The following is an 18,815-nucleotide window of genomic DNA, read 5'->3' on the forward strand; positions in this document are numbered from 1 at the left end:
ATCCTTAATGTTTACTCGCACGGCATTGAATTCAAACTGTACAAGGGTTGAAGGACCCAGTAGTCTCATCAGCTCGCGTGACCTGTAGGCTAGGACCAGCCCTGACGAACCTTTTCTATGTAGCGACGTATATATTTAGGCTGATTGGGAAATGAAAGTACATTTAACAATGATGATACCCATGCTGATTCAGGTTCGCGAGGTTATTGTGAGCGTTCCCCCATCCAAAAAAAAAAGAGACCTAAGAGCAACTAACTTCTCAGCGAGGTGGTGGAAAAGGTTAGGAAAAAAATAGATGATGCGAGCGACGCGGTTCGAACGCGCGAGGGCGATTGCCCAGTCGAGTGTTAATACTTCAAGGTACTTAAGTCGACCGCCTTAGACCACTCGGCCACACTCGCACTGTCAAGAAGATTCCATGTATTTTGGTAATATAGAGTGTACTGGTCTTCACCCGAAAAGAGACATCCTGTTTACCATGGATCTGAATGAGCAGCTCTCGACGGCCTCCATGAATTGAATGAGGTATCCCAAGCCAGGCTAGCTACCACCTACATTTCCACATGATGAAATCAGCTTAAATAGTCAATATCCCTGATGCAAGTGCATCTAGTGCCAGAGCCCGATCTTGCATACTTGAAAGTTGAAGCGGCTCGAACCCTTTAACTACCACATTTCAACGTGCGATCTCGACACCACCGGAGTGCCAGCCCGAGGTGCCGATCAGGATTCACCAACTCATCCGGACGAGTGGTGCGAAACATGGTGGACGAGTACAAGCACGAAGACGAAGACATAGTCCGGTCATCTGCACTCCACGAGCCCAAGAGTGCCTCACACCACCGAGGCTGGCTGTTTAACTCTCGGTTTTTTCCATGATTCGCTGTGTACGTGGTCCCGCGGCGCCCGACTGCCGAACACCAGGGACAGAAGCGGGAATATATATACAGTGATTCACTATAAACCACATCTGGTTCGAGAGTGATGGACGGGTGTTCTCCCCCCCGTATTAGGTACCTGCCCCCGCTGCAGGGCTTGAGGCCCCGACCTTTCAACCTAGCCTCACGTAAGAGCCTGTTGAAGCAGTACCTCGGAGCCCCGCACTTTATACAAATCCGGGTCGATGCAAGTGCCGACGAAGGGCGAGTCCGGTGCGGTACGGCACTTTCAATGCCAGACAGGCCAAGGAGTTTGCATGCAAGATACCATGTTTTAGGACGAAATAGGCCCAGTTCCTAGTCCAAGATACGTGTTCGCTCTACATATATGCAAATGAGGAGCATGCAAATAATACGTGGCCTAGATGAGGAGGAAGAAGGTCGAGACGTCCGTGACCCCGATTTGAGAAAATCTACCGAGTGAGCTAAGTTGAGACAGCACAAAACTTTGTCGTTCTGGCCATATCGTCTCCGTGGATCGCCGTCACATAACCCTCCAAGTTGTCATTACCACAATCTCCCCAAACATGGCTTGTGCTAGCTCCGAGTGGACCGGGTCGATCCCCCGCGGTGGTTGGCTAGACCACTCGTGGCGGTTGGCTCGGTTGACCCGAACGCTCAGGCCAGCTGTCGTTAAGCCTCAAAGCTGACCTGCTCCGATTTTCTTCCCCTTAATCCCTCGGGTGCCGTTCAATTGATCGTCCGTGACAACCAAAATCGGTAAGTTTCATCAGATATTTATGACTCTACAGACTGCATAGCATCTGCTGGTGACGTCTGGCTATTTGTTTGCCCGTTCTTACCGCCTCGTGCTCAATAGCCATCAAGATGCGTTTCACTTCAATTGTCGCCCTCCTCCCGGCCCTGGCTCTGGCCCAGGAGCAGGTGCCCCTCGCTGATCGCGTGCAGGGCTGGTTCAACAAGGCGAAGAACCTCGTTCCCTCGCCCGTCCCTGATGAGCCGGTCCAGAAGGTGGTTGAGAAGGTCTCGGAGAAGCATGTCACCCCCGTGACGATGCAGAACTGGCAGTCGATCCTGACTCCTGCGGAGGACCCTCAGGATTGGTATATTTTCGTGACCGGTGGCAACAAGACCTGCTTCGGTCGCTGCGACATCGCAGAGAAGGCGTTCAATGTAAGTTCCATCAGTTGTTCAAAAGGGGGTTGCTACCCCGTGGGGGTATTGGCAGCTCCCCGGTCTTTAGCATTCATCGTGACCTGCGCGTCAGAGCTGACCTGTGTCTCTGCTCAAGGAATCCGTGGTTCTCTTCTCCGCTGATCGCACCTCCCCCAACCTCGGTTTGCTCAACTGTGAGGAAGAGCGCGTCCTCTGTGCTACCTGGTCCGCTGGCGCGCCCACCGTCTTCTACTTCCAGCTTCCTCAGGCCCAGCCCTTGGGCCAAGAGCGTCTCCCAACCCCTCTGCACGTGGTCTACTTGAACCACACCACCATCACGCCCCAGGAACTGTATCAGATCCACTCCAAGAAGACTTTCGAGGACGTCCCTGCCTACGAGGGTGCTTTGCACCCCACTGATGGCTGGCTCGCCAAGTACCAACTCAACGTGCCCGTTGGTTATGCGATCTGGGCCCTTGGTGCCATTCCCAGCTGGTCCTTCATGATCCTTGTCAGCTTCTTCAGCCGTACCATCATGTGAGTTTATTCGCTTGTCCTTCGCCTTCGAAAGCTATCTGTCCGACACTCATGGCTCGACGGGCAAAGGCACGTCAATGAACTCGGCTAATCCATTGCTTTGTCACAGGGGTCGCCGTATGAACAACGCTGGCAATGCGCCTCGTCGTGCTTGATTTAGAAGGTCTCTTTTTTCCCCTTCGCACCTATACCACACGTCTGTACTTTTGGGATGTAAATAATGGCTATCGATTCAATAAACGGGGGATTTTGCTTCTTTGCTTTTTTTTTTTTTAATTTTATTCTCGCCTTTGCAGGTCTCTTACTGGCTGTTTTTTTTTTTAGCTTAGTTCAGGATTCTTCTTTCAAGGGAAATTTGGATTGCTTCGAGATTCCACGTCGTGACAAGAAAGGAGTGGCAGTGCCACCATGTAAACAGAGACAGCAATTTGAGCTGGGTGTCCAAACGTATATGGATAATCATGAACTACCTGTACTCGCGCGTATGGACTCAACATCAATTGAGCGCGATAGACCGTCCGTGTCACGAATCGTTACCCTCGGACTGTATTGATAGGAGACTCACTGCAAGTGCAAGTGCAAGTGCAAGCAACTGACACAAACTATCCTTTCGCGCCATATTGTTTTTGGGCGACGCTTTCACGACGAAGCGATTCAAGCTCTTGAATCAAGTTGGGTTCGTTTCCCCTCGCAGTTGAGAAACCCACGATGGAGCGGACAACGATGTGTTTCATAAAGTTTGGACACCGGAGCATGTATAGCGAGAAGATTCATATCTGCGCCACGAAAGCCAGACTCCATCAAGAGGGTAGGGTGTCGATGTAGCATCGAGTTCCAGGCCCTCTACTGTGAATCTCCGCCGCCGGGCCCATCAACATTCCGATTGGCGGAGGCAGAAAAAGAACCCAATTCCGCATGTGCGTCAGTTGAGCATACAAGCCCATTCTCCCCGCGACTTTACAATTCTCACACAACCCTTTATCGAAACTCCAGCTTGAATTTCGCCCTCTCAAATAACAAAATGGCAGCTCCTTTGGACCGCACAACCCCCACGACGACAGCCTACGTGGTTGCCACCGCCATTGTCGCCGGCGTTACAGGATACTTCCTCGGCCAGGGCGCCTCGCTCGGCCTGTTCAGAGAAAAACAGGGCTGGCCTAACGGGTACGACGTCAAGGTCCACAAGGATTCCTCGGACGAGGAGCTTGAGGGTCAGGACTCTGAAGAGGAGGAGGGCGACGACGACGAGGACGAAGGGACCGGAGAGGAATTGGCCTCGTTCAAGGACAATGAGGAGGAAGTGAAACTGGTGCTGGTTGTACGGACAGATCTCGGGATGACGAAGGGTATGTGACTTTGTGCTGTTATGCGCTCAGAGATCCTTTACGGTGAAAGTTCTGAGAGAATGGACTTCAATACCTCCAGCTCTGCTCGGAGAAATGCTAGATTTGACTAACATTGTATCTTTGCGTCCGCGCTGCCGATAGGTAAAATCGCCGCGCAAGCTTCACACGCGACCCTCGCATGCTACAAATATTTCATTACCCACAAGCCGGACTCGCCGATCTTGCGCCGCTGGGAACAAGGCGGACAGGCCAAGATTGCTCTCCAGATCAAGTCAGAGGATGATCTGCTGCTCCTGCAGGCTCAGGCCATGAGTCTTGGACTTTGCGCGCGCGTTATTCAGGACGCGGGCCGGACACAAATTGCTAGTGGCAGCCGTACTGTCCTCGGTGTCTTGGGCCCTAAGAGTGTGGTTGATGGAGTAACGGGTCATTTGAAACTGTTGTAGATTATGGATGAGATGTGATATCCGGATATCAAAGCATGCCCTGCACGGCGTAAATGAACATCCACACCTGTGGTGAGCGCATGCTCTCCAAGCACAAAAGTACCACAGTGCAATATTAATAGCCCCAGGTCCAGATTGGTGCCCAAATTGGCGACACTGAAAGACGAGGCCGAGATTCTGCGCCAGCAGGATGCAATCACTCAAGGTGTCTCATGCAAAAGTCCATATTACTCGAGGCCTTGGTCTGCAAGTCAACAGTCACGTGATTGCAATATCTGCCCTGGGGAATGGCAGACGCCTGGTGCATGGTCGGCCGAAGCCTACTACACTTGATCGCTCTTCTCGTGCATGGTTCGCTCTACGAATATAAAGATTTATGATTTAGAATGTTGGCAGGTCATGGTTTATCCCTAACCTCACAGGCCAACGGCCGATCGGTAAAGAGGGGTGGAATATGACGCCGTTCGCGACCAGGGCCTCAAGCCGAGCTCACCAAAAACGGGAGCTCAAGACCCAAGGAACTCCCGGTGCAAACATTTCATCTGAGATCTGTCGACAGGAAGCCGTAAGGCTGCCATACATGTAAAAAGATGAATGGCTCCAAGGTCGTCGATCTGCCCAGCTCTCAACCGAAACACAGAGAAGCCAGTCAGACTGACAACCCCGTCAACAGGAGTGCTGGACACAGATCCGTTGTGGTAAGAAGAAAAGGAAAATGAGAACATCTTGCGGCTGCTTGATATTTATGCGCGGGAGAAATTTCTGGAACTAGTCCGTTATGGGACTAGCGTGTCAAAGCTTCGAGTCACATGATGCAATCTATCGTTATCAGTAGTCATGCGTCCAGAGCCTGTCCGAGTGGAGCTGGATAGTGAGAGAAGCCCTTGTGAGTGAGACTCGCCTTCCATCCCGCAGACTTTTGGTTTCTTGTCTCCCTTTCCAGTTCCAAATCGTCTATCCATTCCGTCATCATGGCGGACGCATTATCCATCGAACAAAACAACAAGATCCGCGTGGCTCTGGGCCTAAAGCCACTGCCCGTCCCCGGAGCCGAGTCCGCAGACGCCACCGGTCCGCAGTTCAAAGACGATGCGAGCGGCTCAGACTCTGATGAGGAGCCCGCTAGCACGGTTGAAACCCGACAAGCGCAGGGCTACGACAACTGGAAGAAACTCCAGGATGAAGCTGACGCAAAGCGCAAACGGGAGGAAAAGAATGCGGCTATCAAGAAAGCGCGCGAAATCGCGCAACGAAATTTGCAACTTCAAGGTCAAACGCTCGGTGAGGCCGAGGATGGTGAACTGGATACCAAGACATGGTTGATGCAGTCCAAGAAACGCTCGAAAAGAATCGAAAAGGAGCGGGCGCGCAGATTAGCCGAGGAACTTGAGGAGCGCGAGCGGGCAGCGGCAGCGGAATACACTGCGGAAGATCTGGCTGGGATCAAGGTCGGACATGCGATGGGTGACTTTGAGGGGGGCGAGGAACATATCCTGACATTGAAAGACACCGCCGTGGACGATGATGAGGCGGGCGATGAACTTGAGGATGTCCATCTGGTTGAAAAAGACAAGACTGCGGAGAAGCTTGAACTCAAGAAGCGCAAGCCCGTGTACGACCCCACAGCGGAGAATCAGGGAATACTCGCTCAATACGACGAAGAGATTGAAGGGAAGAAGCGAAAGAGATTTACACTGGATGCCAAGGGCTCAACCGAGGAGGAACGACAGGCCAAACGGCAAGAGGTCTCGGCGGGCTTGAAGAAAGGTGTCTTCAATCTCGATCTTGGGGAGCCAGAGGTCCAGACCTCGGATTACATGGACATCAGTGAGGTTAAGATCAAGAAGCCAAAGAAGAAAAAGAATAAGACGACGAAACAGCGGGTGCCGTTTGACGACGAGGGCCTGCTTCCCGATTCGGAAACTGCAAGCACTCCCAACGGAGCGCCCATGGATATCGATTCATCAAATGGAGTTGCAGTTGCGCCGGTCCGGAAACCTCTCAATGAGGATGTCTCGTTTGCAGACGATGATGACCTACAAGCATCGCTTGCCCTCCAACGTCGAGCTGCTTTCAAAAAGCGAAAGAAGATGCGCCCTGAAGACCTCGCACGGCAACTTCGCGAGGAGCAATCTCAAATGCCCATGGAAACTGATCAACCTGAAAACGGTGCAGACGAACCGGGCCTAGTCATTGACGAGACCTCTGAATTTGTTTCCAACCTACAGAAGCCTACATTGCCCGAGCGAGAAGAGCGGCGAAAATCAACGCCATCAGCAGATGTCCACGTCAAGTCCGAGCCAGACGAGGAGCGGGAAGACGTGGACATGGAGCGAAGCTACAATGATATCGAAGATGAAGAGGATCTCAAAGAACGTCTGAAACGCGAGACCTCGAGCCAGGTCCCACAAGATCTTACCGTCACAGGTCTGGAAGAGGAAAGTACGTTGGATCAAGGTCTTGGAGCGGCCGTCACGATGTTGCGACAGCGTGGTGTTGTCAAGGGTCTCGACGGTACCAGTGCAAACGCTCTATTTCGCGATCGCCAGCGTTTCTTGCAAGAGAAGCAAAAACGGGAGTCCGAGGCCGAGCGCCGTGCCCGCTTGCAGCGTGAGCGTGACCGTGCCTCGGGTAAGCTCGATCGCATGTCTGCACGCGAGCGCGAAGAGCACGCTCGCTGGGAAAATAAGCAGCGTGATCAACAGGAGGCTCGCCAGATGGCTGAGATCTTCAACAAGGAATACAAACCCGATGTGCAGCTCAAGTACACTGACGAATTCGGCCGCTCATTGAACCAGAAGGAAGCATTCAAGCACCTGAGTCACCAGTTCCACGGAAAGGGCAGTGGCAAGATGAAGACGGAGAAGCGTCTCAAGAAGATCGAAGAGGAGAAGAAGCGAGAGGCCATGTCTGCGTTGGACAGCAGTCTGCAGACTGGCATGAACAACGCCATGGGCCAACAAGCGCGAAAGAATCGTCAGGCTGGCGTTCGGCTGGGCTGATTGTCGGCATACACATCAGCACCTCTGAGGTTGACTTCATCATTGGAATGATTGTTGCGTCAGGTCTGTCTGCTTGATCACTATTCCTGGACCGGACGATGACGAATCAGATATTTGCCATTGCATTAATGTATACCCTATTCCACATCATCCTTGCAACCTCGTGTCGATCCATCAGACAACGAGGACGAGCGTTGTCTTCTCTCCTACAAACTTCCCTCGAGCCAGGTAGCGAGATCCCCATTGTCTCCCTCAGTAGTCCTAGCGGACAGCTTTCCTAATAGTGAAGTCGACCAGACCAGCTGGGCTATTTAGAACAAGCTCTGCGGTGTGATCGTGAATGGAACCACAATGTTGGAAGCCGGCTCAAGTTACTACCTAAATCATCTCCTTGAATGTCCCTTTTGAGTAATCAAGTCGACAGACCTTCCGACAGGACCGACACTCGTAGAGCAACACATTGAATCTGGTGGTCCCGTGTAATTAACCGCAACTAGAATGGTGTTGTGTGATGGCCAAACGGGCACTCAAGTAGGTTAATTAGTTGAGCTCTTGCTTAACCTATTTACCCGAGTCCCGCTTGAGCCTAAATTGTCGAGGGTCAGATACATCCATCTCTTCTTCAGCAGACCGGCGACCGATCGCGCTTGTTCAACTGCTCTAGTGTCGCAGCAAAATAGAAATCCCTACACATCTGATTCTCAAGCAGGATGATGTAGCTTTATTCACCGACCGCTCGTTCTACATTAAACGGGTCACAGTTCTCACTCTGCCCCATGATCTGAGATTTCACAAGGACGACACTTCAAGAGCGAGAATCCCGAATTCTTCTCAGTTCCCATAAGGAGTGCCCGCACGAGAGGCTTACCCCAACCGCGCGTGAGGGGAAAGTCTAGTGCTGAGTGGAGTCGAGTTTGGCTAAAGCTCGTCCCCATTCAGCTCACCGGGCTGGACAGTTCCCGGGCCACGTTACGATGACGAGGAAGCATATCGGAGAGAGTAGGGCAGGTGCAGAATGTTATTGAACATCTGCCTCCGCTGGACAGGCTCGCTGCATCATTGTTTGGAGAAGTCGGTGTGGTCCACTGGTCCCTGTGTCTGCTACGCGACACCATAGTTCGTGGCTTGGATGTTAAAATGTCAGTTGTCAGTTGGTTTCGACATCAAGAAGGCTCAGTAGTAAGGTTCTTGTACAATTGGGTGGTATTTGAATTAGCAGTCAGCTACTAAAGGTAATCAGCCTACCTGCCTATGTACGTACCTACACTATGTACTGATGCTGTACATGTTGTACTTTACTACTGCCGATTCCTGAATGACGCGGATAGCACATTGCCCCCACGACGAATTGGTGCATGGATCGACATGAAACTCGCACAAAGTACAGTACATTGTTCACTGGCTTGTCAGGTACATTCCCACATCACAAGATGAGACCGATGTCAGATACAGATTCTCCATCACCGAATCTCACTGACTCGGACCTGCGGATGATGCAACTCCTCGTGCGCCATGCCGTGCCGGTTGACCTTTTGTTGACGCTTCCGTCGATAGTGTACCCGGGCGGTGAAGTAGAATAGACCTCGGATTATGCCGTTCTCCACACTCTCCATGTAAGTACCCGGTACTTTCCTGGCTCTGTAGAACACAAGTATCGTATCACATGAGTCAGGCTGTTGCTCCCCCCAAACACGCAGTAACTCCGAACTTTGTTTCTCCGGCTTTTTCCTGTCCTTCCCCCAGATTTCCCCGACTCGATCTTCTTTCTTTCTGATTCTCCCCATCCCTCCGATCTCTCATATCATACACAATGCTCTCCACTCTGCGTGTTGCCAGCCGCTCGGCGGCTGCCCGTGATGCGAACATGCGCACCGTGGTCGTTGGTGCCAGACATGCCTCGGCCTGGTCCAATGTGCCCCAGGGTCCTCCTGTACGTGTTCAACTGATCTGATGCTCCATTTTGCTTTCAATTGGGCGGTCTCGGTGCCGAAAAAAAATGCCTGTTTAGAGGATAAACATGCTAACAAGTTGCGCGTGTCATTAGGATGCCATTCTGGGCATCACCGAGGCTTTCAAGGCCGATTCCTTCAAGGAGAAGATTAACCTGGGTGTTGGTGCTTACCGTGAGTCTTTCCCTAGAATTGATCGCTTGGACTTACGCTCGATGCTTGATCAATGTCGGTATCGCGACAAATTGAGACTGATTGGAATCGTGCGTGTTCGATGATCAATAGGTGATGACAAGGGCAAGCCTTACGTTCTGCCCTCCGTCCGTGAAGCTGAGGACAAGGTCGTCGCCTCGCGCTTCGACAAGGAATACGCCGGTATCACTGGTGTTCCCTCCTTCACCAAGGCGGCTGCCGAGCTGGCCTACGGCAAGGACTCTTCGGCTCTGACTGAGGATCGCTTGGTGATCACTCAAACCATCTCCGGTACCGGTGCTCTCCGCATCGGCGGTGCGTTCCTCCAGCGTTTCTATCCCCACGCCAAGAAGATCTACCTCCCCAACCCCAGCTGGGCCAATCACAACGCTGTCTTCAAGGACTCTGGTCTCGAGGTTGAGAAGTACCGCTACTACAACAAGGACACCATCGGTCTTGACTTTGATGGAATGATCGCCGACATCAAGGCCGCCCCCAACAACAGCATTGTTCTGCTGCACGCTTGCGCTCACAACCCTACCGGTGTTGACCCCACGCAGGAGCAGTGGCGCCAGATCAGCGATGTCGTCAAGGAGAAGGGCCACTTTGCCTTCTTCGACATGGCTTACCAAGGTTTCGCCAGCGGCAACGCCGATCAGGATGCTTTTGCCCCCCGTCACTTTGTCAAGGAGGGCCACAACATCGCTCTGTGCCAGAGCTTCGCCAAAAACATGGTATGAATTTCATTCTGCAAGGTCTCGGTGTCGTAGTTCTCGCGGGAAACAAACTAATCATTTGTGGGTTTTCCAGGGTCTCTACGGTGAGCGTGTTGGTGCCTTCTCGCTGGTTTGCGAGAACACCGAGGAGAAGAAGCGCGTCGAGTCTCAGATCAAGATTCTGATCCGTCCCTTCTACTCCAACCCTCCCATTCACGGTGCCCGTGTCGCCTCCGCCATCATGAATGACCCCAAGCTCAACGAGCAGTGGCTCGGTGAGGTCAAGGGCATGGCTGACCGCATTATCGAGATGCGCTCTCTGCTCCGCAAGCACCTGGAGGAACTCGGCAGCAAGCACGACTGGTCTCACATCACCAGCCAAATTGGCATGTTTGCCTACACTGGTCTGAAGCCCGAGCAGATGGACGTCCTCGCCAAGGAGGTAAGCTACCGATCGCGTGCGACAAAGAAACACGTGGATCCATTTTACCATGCTCTACAAGCTTTTGCTTTCAGTCAGCTGACACCTTCTGCCCTACAGCACTCCGTCTATGCTACCAAGGATGGTCGTATCTCCGTCGCCGGTATCACCACCGGCAACGTCAAGCGTCTGGCCGAGTCCATTTTCAAGGTTACTGGTTAAGCAAAGAAACAAAGACTCAAACGGATGAAAAGAGCGTGGGATATAGAGGGCGAACAGCCCGAGGGTGGCCGAGGCAGGGCGAGATAAAAACGCAGGATGGAATCAAATATGGCCATGTGTTGTTCTCACAAGGAAGCTTGAGAGACAGCTTCGGCGAGCGCCCCTTGTACTGATATCTAAATGTCTTCGTGATATTTTGTTGTTGCATATTTTGGCGACAACCTATTTCAATAGAATCTTTGAGATCGGTTGATGCGGTTACAGTGTATTAATGAAGTGTTTGGGAAGCCTGGAACTGGCCAACGCCAACTTTAGTACCTATCCTTTGGGTTTGCAAAGCTCTCCGCAAGGGCTGTCTTGTAGTTGGCAGATAGTGATATCGAATTTGAAGCGAAATTGAAACTCACATACGATCTATTGCAAAAGTCACCCTTCCAGCAAAACCCCCTTATCTCACTATCCAGCTTCATCTCCATTCCAGAGCTTCAGTCCAGTCCAGTCCGGTCCAATTCATTTTGCTCAAGACTCCAAGCTCAACGATTTCGCAAACTCACTACCTGATCGATTTACCAGTTGCTGAGGATGCCCAACTTCGACAAGTCGACCGCTATTCAAGACGGCAACTTGATCGAAATCCAACAGACTGTGGATTCGATGAGCTACCATGATCACAGTACAAACCTGGAAAGATTCGCGGATGATCCTCTGTACTTTGGCGTCCGACTCATGGTCCAAACTATAGGATAAAGAGATTCGAATTAGTTTCCACTCTTCTCCACGCCTCTTGGTCCTCCTTGCGCTGGTGATGGACCAGATGATATCATGCTGGGATTGTTGCGGAGGGAGCTGGCTGCTTACCTGCTCGTCGGCTCATCCAGAATCAAAATCTTACTCTTTTTCAACAACGCCCTCGCCAAACAAAACAGTTGTTTCTGGCCCTGCGATAGAACATTCTTGTCCAGTGTTGAAACAAGACATTCTTCCTCTGTGGCTTGCTTGGCGTCTACGCCGCTGGACCCGTTCACCAACGAACCCCAGACCCCGACTGATCGCAGTGCGTCAATGATTTGCGCGTTGCACGTCTGATTAAGCGGATCGGCGTTCTGTCGGATGGTGCCGGGGAAGATGAATAACAGCTGATGCGTTCGCGGACTGAGGAGCGGGACTTTTGCGCGATATCGTGGCCGTCGATGAGGATTTGGCCAGACGCGATTTCGTGCAGGCGGAGGAGGGAGACGGCTAAAGTGCTTTTTGCCGCTGGGTGAGGGAGACGGAGGGCGAGGATGTGGTTAGCTAATAGAGTTTTCTTTTATGGTCATGCGTGTAGCCAGAAAGAATGGCTGATAGTTGACTTGGGATGGAAGAAAATTGTTCAGATTACAAGACTCACCTTCCTGTTCTGCCGCAGAGACCGAGCTTCTCTCCAGCGCCGATGTGAATATTAATACCATTCACCAGAGGCTTCGCAGCAGAATCACTCTATGAAATACTCGTCTCAGCAAATTCGATCTCGCCTCGAGTGAGCCACTCTTTGGAATTCTCCAGATCTTTCAAGCCAGCAGCTCATTCTCCTCATTCGGCGTAGTCTCAGCAAACTCCTTGATACGGGAAATTGATCCGAGCGAAGTTTCAAGAAGAGTGTCATTCTGCACCAGGGATGAGAGGACTCGTCCAAGGTCTGTCATCATCACAAGTGCAATACCCAAAAGACCTGGCTGCACGCGGGTGCGGAGAGAAATTGCTGTTCCTACAAGAAGCACTGCAATGACGGCTGCTATTTGGTTGAGCACGAGGCTGAGCCAACGTTGGATGCAGAGCAAGAGATAGTAGGGTCGCTGGGCGGTGTCGAGCATAGAAATCATTCGGATGGAGGTAGTATCGCGCCAGGAGAATGCGCGGATCGTGGTGATTCCGGCTAGGGTCTCGATGAAGTGTGTGTAGAGGGGACTTTTTAATTCGATTCTGCGCGCAGAGCGTCGAGGTGAGCAGCCTGTCTAGTTGGTTTTCCTTGGATTGGGGTTTGATGAAGGAGGTGGAACTCTCTCGAGTAATCGTAGCTGACGACAGGTCTTTAGGTAGAATCGTTGGACGAGGTAAAGTACTCCAATCAGGAATGGCAGAGTTGCTGCCAAATATGGGAGTGAAGCTACAGCAGTAGCACACTGGGCGATCGCCGCAAAGAGCTCTTGAGATGGTTGGGCCAGTGAGTTGATAGGCTTTTTTCGGTGTTTTGACGGAGACTGCTTAGAGCAACTCACGGAATCTTGTTGATATAAACCCACTAGGCAAGACCATATCCACAAGCCTCATGTCCTGGCTGAACCGGGCCACCAAAGCTCCAGTATCTATGTTCCAAAGGAAAGAATAAGGTTTGCTGTAATTGTTAGCAAGAGCTCAAGCGGCATAGAGGTATGAGCAATCAAACCTCATGCAAGCGCGCGAATCACGGAGTGCAGATTTTTCGAGGCAGCGGGAACAATGACAACATAAGTCGAGCTAGACAAAGGAAAGAATTAGTACAGGTGGAATGGGACAGTTGGGTATCAGAGATACTGACAACACCGCGGCCATGAGGGATGCTAATTCCACAACGGAGAACAGCCCATACAGCCCAAGCCAGTACCCAACCTGTGAGTTGGACGTGTTATTGCGGCTGGATGCCCAAATATCAACCCACACATCTTCTGCAAGGTCAGTCGTGAGATATCGAGACTGCTAAGTTAACACTTACAGCGAAAGGCGTTGACGCCAGCATTCGTGACGAGGAAGAACAGCAGCACAGAAACTTGTAGCCAGCCTAACGCAGAGAAGTAGTACTTGTAGACAGCCCTATCTGTGGTCTGCAGACTGGAATTAACTACGGCATTACTGACTGGTTTCTCGCCGATCGGCAAAAATTTCTCATCAGTTGCCTGTGTCTCGTGATCATCCGTAGCTTCAACTTCATGCTGCAAGGTGAATTGGCCCAAATCGTCCCGAAGGTCAGCAAATCGGCTTATTTTGGCAATCCCGCCATTCCCCCCGAACATGAGAATCTTGTCGGCCTCGGACAGGTGATGCACTGTCAGAAGCTTCTTAGCTCCGAAACAAGGCACGAAGAGCAAAATTCCGTATTAGTTGATGTTCAAACATGCTATCATGGGTTGCGAAGAAGACTGTGCAGCCAAGTCGACGTAGCAGACCGTTGAAGCCAAAGACATTGTCAAATACAGGTCGGGTAGTCGCATTATCCAGGCCGCTGAAAAAACCATCGAAGCAAGCGATGCGTCTGCGAGCGTACACGGCTCGTGCGATAGCCTGAAAGTGATTGAAACTTAGCGCAATGATGAAGAAACGAAGACGCCGAAAGGGAACAAAATCTCACAATTCTTTGTCGCTGGCCACCACTGAGTTTAGATCCTTTGCTACCCACGACACTCTCATCCCCGGCAGCCATCCCCTTCAAATCCAGATCGAGTACGCATGCGTTCACCACAGTACGATACAAGATTGAATCAAATTCAAAAGCGTCCTCGCCAATGATGTTGCTTCTGATGGAAGCATTCGACAGCCATGCATTCTCGTCACAGAAGGTAATGTCGGGGTATGTGATGAAGAGCTCCCCTTCCAATACCGGCCCCTCGCCAGCGAGACCTTTCAGGAAAGTTAATTTCACGCAGCCAATTGGCCCCAAGAGCATGGCAAGTGTGCCAGTATCCGAAGATACAAAGTCGAGCGTGATGCTCGGAGTGTCTGATATGGACGAGGACTTCCAACCAAAGCGGACGTCTCGCAGTGAAAGAACCGTCTCTTCGTCCCTGCGTGATCTTTGTACCCTCTGACGAACTTCTATTCCAGAGGATATATATGACGAGAGCGAGGAGCTGGTTGATGGCTGAGGAAATCTTCTCTTTTCTGAACCGTCGAATATATTGTAAGCAACGCAAAGAGACAGACTTGTCGTGGTTCACCAAAAAGATCAAACAGCGCCCGAGTAGACATGAGTTTCTCATGACTCGCGGGCAGATCGTCTTCAGGAAGCAACTTGGAGTGCCCTTTCCTGAGCGAGCCGTTTGGTTATGACCAGCAGAATAAGTTTAAGGGCAAAGGACGCCGAGAGGCACGCCGAGTAGACTTGGTTGTCTTCTATCAGCCATGCCGTGAGAAGACGCGCAAGATCAAATAACAAATAGGTACGCGAAGACCAAGAACGACGGTCTGATGGATCGGAAATGTTCCAGGTCGATCAACGCAGTCATACCCAGTGCCGCCACTAGACCCAGGATCACACCGACCAAGACGACGCTCTCTGCTTCACCCTGGTGCTGTTTGGTGACCAGCACCACAAGAGCGACTTGAATAGCTGCATATGCGATTGATGTTCCCTATCAAAGTCTGTAGTCACTTCCACGTCCAGATTAATATGAGAAATCAGCCGCTGCCGGAAAAACTCACCAATGTGATTCGATGAAAGATCGAAGACGACACCTTGACCGATTGTTTCGACAAATAGTATAGTCGTGCCAGCGCCAGCACTAGAAAGCATGCAGCCGGTAGTACATTCAGGATGCTCGACTCGAAGAGGATTGTAAAGTCGAAGCCCCCTCGACAATCTGATATCAAAATGAACGGGCCGAAGCGGTTGTCGCCGCACCCGCCCGCAGCTGTGTCTGTCATGGTATGCCCCACGTATGGAGCAGATCAAGAGTCTGAAGATCAACTTTCGACATGTTCGGAAAAGATCCGACTTGGTGGCTTCGATCAAGGCGGGGGCTGTACTTGCGATGAGATGTGAACGATGATGATCGCGGGCTTACCGGTAACCTCGAACAGTGGCCCAATAGTCACAAGAAGCTCACCAATGAGGCGGACGCTGCAACGAGAATATGCACATGAATATTGTGCAACCAGGAAGTGCGCCATCCAAGGTAAACCCCAGCAGCAGTATACAGTCTCCAGCTATTCTCGATTCAGGGAGTGTGGAACTGTGGGGAGTGGAGATTGCGGGACGGGAGCCTCGAGCCACATGCCGATCGACGGCGCCTGATAGCAGCCATTGTTGGACAACTGAGAGCACTATGAAATAGATTATGCGTACGGAGAGATACTGTTTATAGATGAGTTCAAGAATTTCATGACTTGAAGGGGCCTCATACTAACTGAGTTCCGAACCTGGCCCCAACCATCGACCTTGAATCTACGGGGCTTAGGCCCAGCAGAGAACATCTAGTCCAAGCACGCCATGTTTTGAGTATCACAATTTTGAAGCTCGAACAGTATATGGAGACTACGTCGCCATCAACGGTAATGATACTTTGCAAAACTTTGAGCTGGAGAGTCCTCGAGCTTTTTGTTGTGAAGCGAGGGAAGGAAGATGCTCGCCTATCATGCACATCTCCCCCCGCGGTTATAGACCTCCCTCGACATCGGGCTACGCCCGAGCAGACGGACGTACAAATAGTAGACCAACGAGACCCAACGCAAGGATTTGAGTAAATTCAATATACGGCAGACCAAGGGGACAGATCTCCATGCTTCATTCCAGTCTCAAAGAGCCACGCCAGTGCTGGCCTATCAAATAGTGCGCTTATGGTTTCTATATTACCGATGGCGGAGCTCAGCTTAGCCGTCATCTACGACGCAACGTACCTACTGGCAAGGGACCGACAGAGAGGGTAGAGACCGGAGCCCACGCTATGTATCACGAGCCCGGAAAGAATGACTCCAACTTCGGGCGCTGCCGTAAAAAGTGCACCCGAAGCCGCGATTGCGAGTGAGCATCGGGCAAGAATTAAATCCTTGATGGATAAGGATTCATACACGAGAAATATCTTTGAAAGAAGAGGTAGTATAGCGGGCAAGATCCCCGTATAGATGATTCCACAAAGTGTCATTAGATAGCCAGTAGCCTGTGATTAGTACTGTGAGAGTTGGGAAGCACACCATGTACCTATTAGGGGGACTAGTTCACTAATATTTAACTACTTCTATCTTCTATTTATAGCTGACTAGGATAGCACGTACCGGAAGGAGATGGTAGAATTCTAAAAAAAACGTCTTGTGAATCAAATGGAAGACAGGTGATGCTTAGTCATTTTCACCAGCCTCCTGGCAGCTATGGAAGGAACGTCAAGCTCAGCTTCCTCCAGGGTGCTTGATTGTTCCCAGAGCATTACAATAACGCTTGGATGGCCTCATGTCACCTCCTCGCCAGTTGACCTTGACATCGAGGCGTACCATGTTCTCCTTCACCAAAAAGTCACTCTGGCAGCTACCGCCCAACTCAGGGCCGCCAATTCCTCAACGGGAACTTATTGACGATGAGGTTTGTCCTGACTACAATTCGGCGACTTTCTACCCAGCAAAGCCGGGAAAAGTATTTGCCAAGAAATTTCAACTACTTGTCAAAATCGGATGGAGATCACAATTAACTGTGTGGCTCGCCCGAGACATTTCCAAACATCTACCTACACTATCGCCACGCGTACTTGCTTTATATTGACCGCGAGAAACTAACAGTGTTCCTTATTACTAAGACTTAACTATCAATCTGGAAGAACCGTGGTCCTAAAAATAATTAACAGTAGTAACGCTGATGATGCTCGTTACAATAAGGAGATTGAAAGCAATATTACATAGCAGCATTCAGAGCATCGTAGCCGCGTAATTCTACGGACGTGCTTAGATGACTTCGAAGTGACTGGTCCGAAAAGAAAGTACATGTACCTTGTGTAGGAGCCGATGAGAGAGCCTCCTGGATTTTACAGAGGCGTTTCGTTAATCGTAAGATTCCTTTCCCTATTGCGAAGACCTATATCTAGTTTCTCCTTGTTAGCCTTAATTATCTCCACTCAGAGTGCAAAGTCGTCTACACGGGTAACTATTTAATACCGTTCTCCTGTGCCTGTTCTGGAATTTGAAGACCTGATTGATCTATCTGTTAGATCTAAAGCTAGGGAATATCCTCATAAGCTTTGAAAACGAAAACATTCTTATCGACTTCATTAAACGATAACAACCCATGCAATACAAGGTTGATAACGAGAGTGGCCGGGATATCTACCGCTGCTATAATGACTTCGGTACTTTTGACGGGAGAGAAATCAAGAATATGGTTTCTAAATTGGTCGATTTCGGGCTCATAACCAGATTTAATAACTTGTCTACCCGAAACTGGGTATTTATCCTACCCAACCGGACTATTAAAGTGCTCCGGAGGTAATCCTTGGCTGCGGTTGAGATTTCAGGGTAGATATTTGGAACTTTGGTATGCTGGTAAGACGCTATACCTGTTTTTAGGAGGTCTATTTGCAATATAACAGGCTTTTTGTTTCCCTTGGTTTTGGTTACAATCTCTGGCTTGGGCTCAAGGCTAACAATCTTATTCGGCAAGTTATGGATCATCCTTGGTAATAAGGTGTTGTTCCAGCAGGTACATCATACAAACTGCCAATACGACGCAAAGTCACACCTCGCGGAAATGATTGCCTGACTCGGCCCTCCTCCCGGGGAATTGCTCGCGAAATCAAAAGCCATGGCAATGCATAACTGGCCACAGTCTGTCACGAAAGACACTAGAGCACTCTTCAATGATGTTGAAGAATTCTTTGGTGGCCCGTTCTTCAATGCAGAGGGTTAGTTAACAACTATCTCGCACGTCAATACCTGACATACTGAGTACGTTCAAGATAAATTTTGCTATCATGAATTGAAAGACTGATCGAGAGGCATTTTTCTCCTTTGTTCGACATATGCTCACCTGGCTCCCGCAGAGGAGGAAGACAGCTCGCGAACTGATGGATCATGCGTTTCTCAAACTTGGAGGTTGATCAACCGCCCAATTACCTTGGGTAATGGGGCGACATTTACTACTGACCCGGTCTCAAATTAGCCCTATGGGGTCTAAGTTGTCAACCAAGACGCGCACCATGTATTTATATCGGACGAGGGT

At 50.6% G+C, this 18,815-nt stretch overlaps 10 protein-coding genes across 10 annotated transcripts; 8 read left to right on the forward strand and 2 right to left on the reverse strand.

The window, feature by feature from the left end:
- Positions 1–1,766: 1,766 nt before the first annotated feature.
- N7539_005258 (uncharacterized protein) lies at positions 1,767–2,746 on the forward strand (the record flags this gene model as incomplete). The annotated part of the gene is made up of 3 exons (XM_056934860.1): positions 1,767–2,072; positions 2,191–2,591; positions 2,701–2,746. The coding sequence occupies 3 exons, from the start codon at positions 1,767–1,769 to the stop codon at positions 2,744–2,746; spliced, it is 753 nt and encodes a 250-aa protein (XP_056790054.1).
- Positions 2,747–3,612: 866 nt separating this feature from the next.
- On the forward strand, positions 3,613–4,383 carry N7539_005259 (aminoacyl-tRNA hydrolase PTH2; the record flags this gene model as incomplete). The annotated part of the gene is made up of 2 exons (XM_056934861.1): positions 3,613–3,937; positions 4,079–4,383. The coding sequence occupies 2 exons, from the start codon at positions 3,613–3,615 to the stop codon at positions 4,381–4,383; spliced, it is 630 nt and encodes a 209-aa protein (XP_056790055.1).
- Positions 4,384–5,354: 971 nt separating this feature from the next.
- Positions 5,355–7,385, forward strand: N7539_005260 (U4/U6-U5 snRNP complex subunit SNU66; the record flags this gene model as incomplete). The annotated part of the gene is made up of 1 exon (XM_056934862.1): positions 5,355–7,385. One exon carries the CDS (start codon positions 5,355–5,357, stop codon positions 7,383–7,385), a length of 2,031 nt encoding a protein of 676 aa, XP_056790056.1.
- Positions 7,386–9,195: 1,810 nt separating this feature from the next.
- On the forward strand, positions 9,196–10,885 carry N7539_005261 (Aspartate aminotransferase; the record flags this gene model as incomplete). The annotated part of the gene is made up of 4 exons (XM_056934863.1): positions 9,196–9,315; positions 9,430–9,508; positions 9,620–10,260; positions 10,337–10,885. The coding sequence occupies 4 exons, from the start codon at positions 9,196–9,198 to the stop codon at positions 10,883–10,885; spliced, it is 1,389 nt and encodes a 462-aa protein (XP_056790057.1).
- Positions 10,886–11,404: 519 nt separating this feature from the next.
- Positions 11,405–12,336, reverse strand: N7539_005262 (uncharacterized protein; the record flags this gene model as incomplete). Its single annotated transcript, XM_056934864.1, has 4 exons — positions 11,405–11,684; positions 11,744–11,988; positions 12,039–12,178; positions 12,276–12,336. 4 exons carry the CDS (start codon positions 12,334–12,336, stop codon positions 11,405–11,407), a joined length of 726 nt encoding a protein of 241 aa, XP_056790058.1.
- Positions 12,337–12,435: 99 nt separating this feature from the next.
- N7539_005263 (uncharacterized protein) lies at positions 12,436–15,541 on the reverse strand (the record flags this gene model as incomplete). Its single annotated transcript, XM_056934865.1, has 8 exons — positions 12,436–12,800; positions 13,144–13,259; positions 13,443–13,566; positions 13,617–13,946; positions 14,068–14,182; positions 14,250–14,682; positions 15,062–15,249; positions 15,320–15,541. 8 exons carry the CDS (start codon positions 15,539–15,541, stop codon positions 12,436–12,438), a joined length of 1,893 nt encoding a protein of 630 aa, XP_056790059.1.
- A 1,519-nt stretch (positions 15,542–17,060) lies between these two features.
- N7539_005264 (serine/threonine-protein kinase) lies at positions 17,061–17,599 on the forward strand (the record flags this gene model as incomplete). Its single annotated transcript, XM_056934866.1, has 2 exons — positions 17,061–17,297; positions 17,507–17,599. The coding sequence occupies 2 exons, from the start codon at positions 17,061–17,063 to the stop codon at positions 17,597–17,599; spliced, it is 330 nt and encodes a 109-aa protein (XP_056790060.1).
- Positions 17,600–17,605: 6 nt separating this feature from the next.
- Positions 17,606–17,879, forward strand: N7539_005265 (uncharacterized protein; the record flags this gene model as incomplete). The annotated part of the gene is made up of 2 exons (XM_056934867.1): positions 17,606–17,740; positions 17,817–17,879. The coding sequence occupies 2 exons, from the start codon at positions 17,606–17,608 to the stop codon at positions 17,877–17,879; spliced, it is 198 nt and encodes a 65-aa protein (XP_056790061.1).
- Positions 17,880–17,885: 6 nt separating this feature from the next.
- On the forward strand, positions 17,886–18,356 carry N7539_005266 (uncharacterized protein; the record flags this gene model as incomplete). Its single annotated transcript, XM_056934868.1, has 2 exons — positions 17,886–18,082; positions 18,164–18,356. The coding sequence occupies 2 exons, from the start codon at positions 17,886–17,888 to the stop codon at positions 18,354–18,356; spliced, it is 390 nt and encodes a 129-aa protein (XP_056790062.1).
- A 42-nt stretch (positions 18,357–18,398) lies between these two features.
- On the forward strand, positions 18,399–18,693 carry N7539_005267 (uncharacterized protein; the record flags this gene model as incomplete). Its single annotated transcript, XM_056934869.1, has 2 exons — positions 18,399–18,498; positions 18,590–18,693. 2 exons carry the CDS (start codon positions 18,399–18,401, stop codon positions 18,691–18,693), a joined length of 204 nt encoding a protein of 67 aa, XP_056790063.1.
- Positions 18,694–18,815: the final 122 nt, after the last annotated feature.

This window comes from Penicillium diatomitis, assembly GCF_028827545.1.
Source record: "Penicillium diatomitis strain IBT 30728 chromosome Unknown utg000005l_segment0_segment0, whole genome shotgun sequence".
NCBI lineage: Eukaryota > Fungi > Ascomycota > Eurotiomycetes > Eurotiales > Aspergillaceae > Penicillium > Penicillium diatomitis.